An 11,837-nucleotide genomic window follows, 5' to 3' on the forward strand; every position below is an offset into this window, starting at 1 on the left:
GTAATATCTGGTAGCCCTGCTAGTCATTAATAGATTTTGTTGTATGGATCATTTTAGAGTGTGGTTAAAGTTATTTTTAAATTCCAATCATCCTTCTCAGATGAACATTAATTGAAAAAAAAAAAAAAAAAAAATTTACAAAACAAATTTATTCAAAATGAATTTTTATTTGATATCTTTGGATCTTTTTTGTCTGAATTTTTTTTTTTTTTTTGTAAATCATACAGTTCGCATGGGGTATATGTAAGACCTGAAATATTTTGAGATGCTTACGTTGGGTATACTCAACAAAATAAAAAGAAAAGAAAAGCTGAAGAAAATGTTTTTATTCTGGAAAAAAGTTGGGTTTTTTTTAATTCAGACAAGGCCCATCACTTTTTTTCCCATCAATTCTCTCTGGAAATTCCTTATGGTGCTTTTATGACCTTATCCACATACATCAAATCTTTTGGATTCTAAAAAAAAAAAATATATATATATATATATATATATATGACATCATATATATGTGAATATATGTATAAAATAAGAAAAGAATTTAAGTAAACAAAGAAAAGACATGATTTCATTCAATATATTTAATCCATTTTGAGAACATCTACTAAGACAACAGAGACAATTTTATATATATATATATGTATGAAATCTTGGAATTTTTTAACTTTGAAAAGGATTTTTTTTGTCCATATTTATTTTATTTTCTTTTGATGAATTGATAATTGCTATTTCTTCTGATGAGTTAAGGGCAAAATAAATTCATTGACTGATATAATTAAATGAATGATTCTGCACTACGAAACAGGTGCCGTCAAGAATTGTACATGTCAACGTACTTAAAGGAATAAATTGTAAGATGGTCAACTTCATGAAATTTGGAATATAGACTTTTGTTATGTCTACATATATATATATATAGTGATCAGACGATTCCAATATTTTTCCTGATTCAGATACAATTACTGATTCCGATTCTTTATATATCTCTAAATGTTTTACTATAAAGTTGTTATTTTGTCCCAATCATTGTAAAAACACATCTTAAATGTGCATGTATTTTCTCAAACGTAAAAACACACTTGTGAGGGTGTGATCTAGAGATTTTAGTCATACTGGAAGTTTAAATTAATAAATATTTATTATTTTATTATTACTACAAGCAATGGAAGACGTTTTATAAAAACAAAATAAAATAGATAATTAAAGGAATCGAATTTGGCTCAAATTTTCCTGATTCTGATACTGATTCCCAAAAAAGCTCTGATTTTTCCGATTCTGATTAATCGTCCTAGCACTAATATATATAATACATCTGTAGTAATAAGCAGAGATCTATAATGATAAGTAGTAAAATTGTACATCTAAAGTAAGAATAGATTTAATGTTTCCAAAATTAATGTACAAAATTAAAACTGTATTTACTTTCTACACAACCAATTCCACTGTCATTTTAACACTGCTTCCTCTGCCTCCTCTCTTTATTTTCAATATTAACGAAGGGAAAAAATACTGATACAATTTTCACTCATCCTCAGCAAAGGTGTAAATATGGACTAATTTTGAATTTTGTCAATTAATTTTTTAAAATTTGACTGGCTTTACAAACTCATTTTTATCTCAATCCAAATAATCTAATAGCTCAATGGCTGACTCAACAGATTTTTTTTTTTTATTTGACCCTAAAAATAAGTTGCTGCTGCTATTGTTTTTGTTTGTTACTCACTTGCGTTTGAAGTTTCTCAAGCGGCAGATGAATTGCTCCTCGCATGATCGTGTTCACTTCCGAGATGACATCCAAAGGTAAAGGGCTGATAATGTAGAGCGACTGCGTTTCAGTTTCGATTCCCCGTACAAATCCTGAAAGAGAGATAATGAATTAAAGATTTCTTTTTGTTCATTCAGAACTTGTAAATTAAGATTCATGCAAAATTTTAGAGACTCCCCCTATTCTCTTCCTTTAAAAAAAAAAAAAAAAAAAAAAAAAAGCAAAAACATCCAAACTTTCAATATAAAATGGACGTTGGATTTACTTTCGACAGCCTCGCAAGTTTTGCTTTCCTTATTTCATCTTTTAGTTTCCACATTCAAATCATGAGCAATGTTTCTGACAAAGGGAGAAAAATTGCTGTTTTCCAGGTCAAAATCTATCCATCTAACATTGGCTAGTATTTTTTTGACCTTGAAGTATTATTTTTTAGCACCTTACATAAAGTGGCTTCTTGCCTTGTCTAGAGCGATTTCCATTAAAAAAAAAAAAAAAAAAGTTTAAATAATGTCTTTTTTATTGCATGTATTTTTTTTCCATCCCAAACAATGCATATTGCTACTGAGACGAAAAATGCAACTATGATTAGGCATCAGATTTATATGGGTCGCTTTAAGTGCGGAGTTGTGCAGCAAGACGTTTGTTCACATTAAAGTATCCATTTAAAACAATTTTCTAAAAAATATTCATTCAAAACATTTTTTCAAGAGTATTAATTTAAAACAATTTTTTCAAAGTATTAATTTAAAACAATTTTTTAAGAGTATTAATTTAAAACAATTTTTTAAGAGTATTAATTTAAACAATTTTTTCAAGAGTATTAATTTAAAACAATTTTTTCAAGAGTATTAATTTAAAACAATTTTTTCAAGAGTATTAATTTAAAACAATTTTTTAAGAGTATTAATTTAAAACAATTTTTTAAGAGTATTAATTTAAAACAATTTTTTCAAGAGTATTAATTTAAAACAATTTTTTAAGAGTATTAATTTAAACAATTTTTTAAGAGTATTAATTTAAAACAATTTTTTCAGAGTATTAATTTAAAACAATTTTTTAAGAGTATTAATTTAAAACAATTTTTTAAGAGTATTAATTTAAACAATTTTTTCAAGAGTATTAATTTAAAACAATTTTTTAAGAGTATTAATTTAAACAATTTTTTCAGAGTATTAATTTAAAACAATTTTTTAAGAGTATTAATTTAAAACAATTTTTTCAAGAGTATTAATTTAAAACAATTTTTTAAGAGTATTAATTTAAACAATTTTTTAAGAGTATAAAGAAGCTTGTAAAAATTGATAAGAGAATCACACAAAAGGCAAATTGTTTGTAAATTAAAAAAAGAAAAAAAAGATAAATAATCTAGTTTGAACGTGAATAAAATTTCTTACCAAATCCCAAACATTTGCAAATTGGTCTTTTTGTAAAAAACCTTGGCATATTTTTATTGTCCTTCAGATGCGACGTCTGAAAAAAAAAAAAAAAAATTATACAATTACATAATCTGCGATTAAAGAAAGTAAATATATAGATGCCACAAAACATTTTATTTTTAATTTGGCTGAATGGTTGGTAAAACAGAATTCTTTTGCAAAATATGGACATTACTCTGATCATTAGAAAAACTTGCAATTACAAACGACAAAATTTAATGAAAATATAATCCAAGAAATCAAAGTCTATTCAAACCTTAATTCATAAAATAATAACTTTATTTCATATACTATACTATGGTTTCTGAAATTTTGAGATGAGGATTGGTTAGTCGTATTATTTGGATTCATCGGACTACTGTTCTCATCATTGAGTGTGATCTTCACAATGTTTTGGTTGATGTAACCTCCGATCTTCAGGTGTACGTTGGTGAACACTGGAATTTGGACGGAATTTTGAATGGAACCCTTTATTTACTTCATGGGGTTGCATGCTCTTGTTCTGTCAGCCATGACTGGATAGAGGTCCTAAGGGAGAATATCACTTTTACAATTGATTTTGCTATTACAAGTTTTGATACTGAAGAAGGTTGAAGGTTACATCGACCAAAACGGTGTGAAAATCACACTCAAGATGAGAATAGTCTGATGAATCCAAATAATAATACGAATGCAGGCCTCCGTTTAATGCTTGACAACGTCAAACTGGTTTTAAATTGGATTTTATTTTAACAAGTAAATCACCACTCTAAGATAAAGGTTAATGAGTGCAAGGGGGTCAGTGAGACAACAGTGAAGTTTCCGTATTAGTGTACATTAGCATTATAACAGGAATAACATCATCATTAGAAGTTACACTCTACCTGCCTATCTTCCACCCCATACTCTAATAAACAGGCGGAGATAATGTCTGGGAGGATTGTCTCATTTAAACACTCACCAATCAATATGATAATCTCAAGTTGTCTCCCAATTAACACCATAATTTGAAGAGGAATGACGTCATCACCATAACTTACCCCCTCCCCACACTTATCACTCCCTGCCTTACTGGAATAAACAAGAGATAATGCCTGGGAGGATTGTCTCATCTAAACACTTGCCAATCTATGTGATGATAATCTCAAGTTGTCGCAAATTAAACCCCATAATTTAAAGAGTATTGTTGAATCTTATTTAATCTCAGGCAACATCAGGTCTGTAGCTAGTATATATCTATCTATGTATATATTTCTATTTACTTCATTTAATCCTGAGCAATGTCAGGTCTTTTGCTAGTATATATTTCTATCTATTGTATTTAATCCCAGGTAACGTCAGTTCTAGTTTGTTTGTTTGTTCTGTTTTACGGCATATCAACCACTTTGGGGTCATTTAATGCCGAAAGGTTCGTTATGTTGTGTTAAATATTGGTTTGTTCTTCTTAAGGTTTTTTTTTTTGGGGGGGGGGGGTCTTTCCTTATATTTTTGAGTATATTTTAGTTTCTTTCAGAAAATTGATAATTTTTTGGGGATCAATCTTGTTTAATATTGTTTTCAGATTTTTTTCTTGGTAATACTTTGTTCGGATTTGTTCAAGGTCAATGCAGTTTGTCAGTATATGGTGTATTGTGTAGGGTTCTTGACACGTTATACAGTTTGGTGTCTCCTCCCCTTTTAGTAGATGTGAGTGGGTGATGTGAGTGTGACCTATTCGCAGTCTGGTCATTACTACCTCTTCCTTTCTTGTTAACTTTTTGGTGTTTCTCGTTCCAATATTTGGTGTTATTTGGAATAGTTTGTTTTTGGTGCATGAGCTCCAGTTTTCTTGCCATTTTCTCTTCAAAAATGTGTTTATTTTAGTCTTTAGGTCTGTATAGGGGATTTTTCCACTTATGTGGTTTTGTTGCAGAGTTTCCTTTGCTGCCTTATCTGCTTGTTCATTCATGTATATGCCGATATGGCTTGGTATCCAGCAAAAGATAATGTTTTTTTTCATGGTTATGGCATCTATTTTGTTTAGCAATTTTGTAATAAGTGGGTTTGTCATTTTTTTTTCTTTTAGAGATATGAGTATTGAAAGTGAGTCAGTAAATATGATATATTTTTGATGGTCATCATTGGTTATTATATTCAGTGCCGAATCTATGGCTGTTGCTTCTGCGCTGAAAATAGAAGATTCGTTTGGGAGCCTTTTCTTTAGTTTTATTTTTTTGTGGATGGCTGCGCATCCTACTTTATCTCCATCTTTTGATCCGTCAGTGTAAATTTGTGTATATTCTTTGTATGTATTCTGGATGATAAGTAGTTCTTCATGGAAGGTTGATGGGTGGGTTTTCGTTTTGGGATATTTATTTAATTTTAATATTATGTGTGGTTGTTTGATCATCCAGGGTGGAGTTTTTGATTTGTTATATTTATGTATTTTTGTAATGTCCATTTGGGCTTCTGTGAGAAGGTTTTTTATCCGGAGGCTGTAGGGCTTGATATTTTCTTTCTTGTTGAAGAGATGTGTGTATTGTGGGTGAAGGGTACATTGATATGCAGGATTTGTTGGACTTGATACCAGCTTTAGGTAATATTGTAGCGCTAACTTCTGTCGTCTTAGAATCAGTGGAGGCTCGTGGGCCTCTATATAGAGGCTTTCTACTGGAGAGGTTCTAAATGCTCCCAAGGCTAATCTTAATCCTTGATGATGGATTGTATTTAGTTCTTTTATGTAGGACTTCCTTGCTGCTCCATAGATGAAGCATCCATAGTCCATTTTAGATCTGATTAGAGTTTGGTATAATTTCAATAATGTGACTTTGTCTGCACCCCAATCGGTGTGTGCTAGGACTTTGATCAATTGCATTGTCTTTTGGCATTTTGCTTTTAAATATTTTATATGCGGTATAAAGTTCAATTTTTTATCGAATATAATACCTAAATATTTATGTTGGTCGGTGAGTGGGATGTTCTTGTTATCCAGTTTCAGGTTGGGGTCGTGGTGGAATTTTCGTAATTTGCAAAAGTGGATGCATTTAGTTTTTTCCTCTGAGAATGTAAATCCATTTTCTATGGCCCATTTGTTTATTTTATTCAGACAGAGTTGTAGTTTGCGTTCGGCTGTTTGTATATATTTAGATTGGTAGTATATAAGTAGGTCGTCCACGTATAGGGCGTTTTCAATTCCTGGGTCTATGTTTTTTATGATATTGTTTATTTTAATGTTGAAGAGGGTGACAGACAGGATACTGCCTTGGGGGACCCCCATTTCTTGATCTTTTTGGACTGAATAAGTGTTGTCCATCCGTACTTGGAAGTTTCTATTTGTTAAGAAATTTCTGATAATTTCTGGCATTCTACCCCTAAGTCCTAGTTCATACAGGTCTTTTTGGATTCCGTATTTCCAAGCGGTGTCATACGCCTTTTGCATGTCAAAAAAAATTGCTATTAGATGTTCTTTTTTTGCAAATGCTTCTCTTATGCGTGTTTCCAGTTTTATTAAGTGATCGGTGGGGCTTCTATTTTTCCTGAAACCCGACTGGCTTTCTGTAATTAGATTTTTGCTTTCCAAGTACCAATTTAACCTTTCGTTAATCATTCTCTCAAAAGTTTTGCACAAACAACTAGTTAGTGCAATGGGTCGGTAGTTTGTTGGGTTTGTATGGTCTTTTTTTGGTTTGGGTATTGGGATTACTGTTGCCTGCTTCCAGTTTTTTGGAATGTTGTTAGTTATCCATATCTCATTGTAAATTTGTAATAAGTAGTCCAGTGATGGTTTTGGTAGTTTTTTGAGGAATTGATAATGGATCTCGTCGGGGCCGACTGCTGTATCGGGAGATTTGTTTATTGCCTCCTCTAGTTCTGCACTGTTGAATAATTGATTGTAGTTTTCTTCATTTTTTGATTTGAAGTTTATTTTTATTTTTTCTTCATTTTTCTTTATAGCTTGGAATTTTTTATTTTGGTTTTTTGATGATGAGTTCATTGAGAATTGTTCTGCTAATTTATTTGCGATATTTTGTTTGTCGGTAATCTTTGTGTTGTCGCATATAAGGTGTTTAATAGGGTTCTTTGTATTTTTTCCTGCTATTTTTCTGACCATCTCCCATACTTTTTTGGGTTTTGTGTTTTGATTAATTTTTGTTACATAGTCTTTCCACGAGTTCCGTTTTGATTCTTTGATAGTTTTCCGTGCTTTGGCTTTGCTGTTTTTATAGGTGTCCAAATTTTCTTTCGTTGGACTGTTTTTGAATTTCCTTAGGTTTGCACGTCTGGCTCTTATAGCTTCTTTGCATTCTTTATTGTACCAGGGTTTGTTATATTTTGTAGTAGTGGAACTTTTTGGTATGTTCTCCTCGGCTATTGTGAGTAGGGTGTTGCTGAAATATGTGATGTGTTCTAAGTCAGGATTCGCTTCAGGTATTAATCTGTATTGACATGTATTTTGGAAATTTTCCCAATTTGCCTTTTGTAAATTCCAGCGGGGTGTTTTGTCTTCTGGCTTGGGATTCTCGTTTTCTATTATGATTGGGAAGTGGTCACTTCCGCATGTATCCTTATGTGTTCTCCAGCTATAATCCATGTATATAGTTGGGTCACATAGTGTTATATCGATTGCTGATAGGGTTCCCGTTGGTGGGTGCATATATGTATTCTCTTTGTTGTTGAGTAGGCATAGATCATTTTGGTTAATTATTTTTTCTATGGTTTGGCCTCTTTTGTTGTTTTTTTTACTGCCCCACCATATATTGTGACTATTGAAGTCTCCCAACAGTAGAAAAGGTTTAGGTAGTTGTTTGATTATATTGTTTAATTCTGTTTCGTTTATTGTTTCATTTGGTGGTATATAGAGTGAGCATAGGGTTACTGTTTTGTGTAGTGTTGCAGTTATTGCAACAGCTTGCATATTTGTTTTTAAGTTCACTTTGCTGTGTGGAATGTTTTCGTTTATCAGTATTGATGATCCACCGGTGGCTTTGCATGATAATTTGTTTATGTGGTTGTATATTGAGTAGTGTTTTATGTTAATTTTGTCATTTTCTTTTAAGTGTGTTTCCTGTAGGCAAATTATTGCAGGACATAAGGATTTGATAAGTATTTGCATTTCTTCGATATTAATTTTTAATCCTCTTATGTTCCACTGTAGGATTTTGTTAGTCATGGTTTATATTTTCTTTTGGTTTTGGACTGTTGGTGTTTATGTCTACGTCCATAGTTTCGATGTTAGTTTGGGTGTTTCTTTTGGAAGTGGATGGTCTGTTTCTTGTTTCTGGTGAGAGGCTTTTTTTGGGTTTTGGTCTGGGACTTTTAGATTTACTTTGTCTTGACTGTCTTTTTTGGCTACCAGTTTCAACTAGTTCAAATTTATTTTCATTTTCAATTAATACTAATTCTGTTTTTTGTTTGTCATTTTGTTTTTGGGGGGTAGTTTTTTTGTTGTTCTGTTCTATTTCCATTTTTTCTGTTGTTGTGTGTTTATTTTTAACATCTGTTTTTGTCCTTGTTAGTGACTTGGATCTTTCACGTTTTGATAATTGAGGAGGTTTCATTTCTTTAGAGATTGATTCCTCAATATTGATGGAAGTTTTTCTGATTTCCTTTGTTTCGTTTTCTTTTATACTGGGTTGTTCGTTTCTGACTTTTATTTGGCTGTTAGAATTTATTTTCAGTTCTGATAAAAAAGATTTTAATTCTTCAAGTATGTTCTTTAGTTCTTTTGCTAGGTTTGCAATTTCTGGAGCAAGGTTTAGTTCATTGTAGTTGTACATTTTGTTTGCTTGTTGGGTTATTGTGGCATATGAGTTTTTGGTGCGATTTGTGACTTCTTTGCGGGCTTCTTGGAAGGTTATATTTTTTTGATATTTGATTGTTATTATTTCCTTCTCTTGCTTATATATTTTGCACTGTTTTGAGTGAGAGTGGTGCTCTTCTTGACAGTTTGTGCATTTGGTTTTATTTGGACAGTCTTCTTCATCGTGGTCTGGGTTTTTTTCACTGCAGTTTCCACATGTGAAGAATCTTAGACATTGGTCTTTATTATGTCCAAACTTTTGGCAGTTGTAGCATTGTAAAGGTTTTGGAATGTATTGTTCTATTTTCGTTCTTTCATAACCTATATTGATGGTCTCTGGTATTTGAGGATAATTGAATGTTAATATATAAGTGTTTGTATATATTACCTCTCCTTTTTTTTTAAATGTGATTCTTTTTACATCTGTGACCCCTTGGTTTTTTAGTTCTGTTTTGATTTCTTCTGTTGTGCAGACGGAGATTTCCTGGTTTTTTATGACTCCTTTGGAGTAGTTTAGTGTTTGGTGTGGATAAGCTTTGATGTTTGTTTCATGCAATTTTTGTAGTTGAAGTAGAGTTTTGGCCTGTTTTTTATTTTGTACTTCTACCAATATGGTACCATTCCTTAATTTTTTGACATTTTTAGGTGTTATTTTGCTTGATATTACCTTTTGGATAATGAAGGGTGACATTTTAGTTAACGGTATATTAGACGTTGCTTCTAGCACGATGAATCTTGGAAAGTTTGTATCTTCATTGTCGCTGTCAGAGTCAATTTCTGTGTGTGGTCTCTTGGATTTTTTGGCATTCATAATAATTTTTGAAAAATTCATCAGCCATGCTCCCCACCCTCCTCGGAGCCCCTTATGGGGAAGAACTATGAGGGGGTAAATCCCATTCGCCTCGGTTCTCCAGGGCTACATAGCTGGTATACTCAAACATGGGGAGGTTTCCAAGCATTCACAATATATGGTTATGCCCACCCAAGTATGGGATTTCCCTGTATTTTTATTATTCCTGATGGTTACCTTTTTCCCAGCTTGATTGACCCTTCAGCCATCGCTTATTAACTCAGTTTATTGTTTATGTTGAGTGTTAGTGTGTTTTTGTTTGGATTGTCTGAATTAGTGCTTGTCATGACCAACCGATTGATTGGATCGGGCCTATCCAACCTCCCGTCTAGCCTAGTAAGGGCCAAAGTGGTGTGTTGTAGTATCATGTTATTATTTCCTAGGCATGTTCCACTCAACCACCAGGATCCCGTTCTTAATGCATTACGGGTTGCCACCAACGGTCAACTGGTGGTCCCATTGAAGGATTTTTACCCTCTGCAGGGGGGCAGTTGGTATGTTCTATCGCCCTACCAACTAGGCAAAAAAAAAAAAAAAAAAAAAAAAAAAAAAAAAAGGGGTGAGGAGGTGAAGGAAAAAGAAAACGAGGGAGGGGAAGGGGAGGAGAATGTTGTTTTTGTTTTTGTTTTCGCAGAACATGACTAAGTTTTGCAAAAGGGAATAAAAAAACAAAGACATCTATGTAGGTGCGTTTCATCTCAGGAAGTCAGTAGACAGCCTGATCTGGTAGCACCAGGTCAGTTCTAGTATATATTTCTATTTATCTATCTTATTATAAAGCCCAGGCAACATCAGGTCTTCTCCTAATATATATTTCTATCTATTTCATTTAAGCCTGGGCAACGTCAGGTCTTCTGCTTCGGTGATATACATAAAATACTTGGTAATCCAAAATAGTTACCAATCTGATACTGACCAAGCGCAATGTTGCTTAACTTTGATGATTTACATATACCCCCTGGTATTTCCCTCCATATCTTCCCATAAACAGAGTTAGGGTATCATATTTGAACAAATGCTAAACAAAAATGGTGAGTCAAGTTTTAGAGAAAAGCTGTCATTTCCGGTATAATGACTCTGCAATTTTAAATCCATAGAAAAATACAGTGTTTCCTTTTTAAAACATAGCAACTGTTTTGTATTGTTCTTATCGATAGTTTCATTCATAATTATTTTTCTACCTCATTGTTTCTCGTGATACTTGGATATATTACTATTTGAAACGAGATAATCACATAAGAACTATTTTTTTTTTTAATTGAAAATCAGTATTTTATTGTGTTACCTTTCAACCATAAATTATGTAAATAATCGCCATTAAAGAGAACTGACGTCATTTCCGACACGAGTCAGCATTTTTTCACATGTAGATAAATACATTGAATTTGGTTCAAACTATGTAGTAATAACGTTGGATTTTCGGATAATTTACCCTCCCCCCCATGGTAAAAAAAGTGCCAAGTTCACTCAGACATAATCGTTGTGGCCAATTTTTTCAATATTTTTTTCCGAGAGTCTGATCTTTTTAACGATACCAACTTTCTCATTGTTCATTGCGTCTGTCTAAAGTTCTTGGCAGACATACTAGCACATACACTTTGCCTTTTATATATTAGACTAGCAGGAGTACCCAGCATTGCCCGGCTGTGAAGAGGTTTTATAAGAGTATTGAGCAACCCAGCCCTGAAAAAAAAAAAGCAGGGAAAACAAAAAAATTAGCCACAGTAGCCAGGCTCGAATCACTTAGGACTTCTACCCAGTCAGGACTGAGGGAACAAGAGCATGCTCTCCCCATATATTAAAGGGTTTTGTCTTAAATTCTATGCAAATTCCAGAGTTGGACAGAAAGATTCCAGAGTTAGACAAGATACACCGGAAGAAGGTTGGAGACTATATCAACATAAAAATTGTGAAAACACTTAAAATGAGAACAATAGTCTGAAGAGTCAAAATAATACGAAGTATTTGATTCGTGCAATCAATCCAGACAAAAATTTTTGAAAACAATCCAGAAAAAAAAACAAAAAAAAA

At 32.4% G+C, this 11,837-nt stretch overlaps 1 protein-coding gene across 2 annotated transcripts in view; it reads right to left on the minus strand.

Moving 5' to 3' along the window:
- Window positions 1–311: 311 nt before the first annotated feature.
- LOC145252808 (polynucleotide 5'-hydroxyl-kinase NOL9-like) overlaps window positions 312–11,837 on the minus strand; it is a 115,994-nt gene continuing 104,468 nt past the window's right edge. For both annotated transcript variants that reach the window (XM_080112766.1, XM_080112767.1), the window contains 3 exons: window positions 3,157–3,232; window positions 1,721–1,854; window positions 312–455 (listed from right to left, as the gene is read on the minus strand). In XM_080112766.1, coding sequence (XP_079968892.1) covers window positions 408–455; window positions 1,721–1,854; window positions 3,157–3,232 — 258 coding nt within the window. In that variant the 3' untranslated portion in view covers window positions 312–407. The remainder of the gene's footprint in view (window positions 456–1,720; window positions 1,855–3,156; window positions 3,233–11,837) is intronic.

This window comes from Euprymna scolopes, chromosome 29 (assembly GCF_053919585.1).
Source record: "Euprymna scolopes isolate OS-2025 chromosome 29, ASM5391958v1, whole genome shotgun sequence".
Lineage (NCBI taxonomy): Eukaryota > Metazoa > Mollusca > Cephalopoda > Sepiida > Sepiolidae > Euprymna > Euprymna scolopes.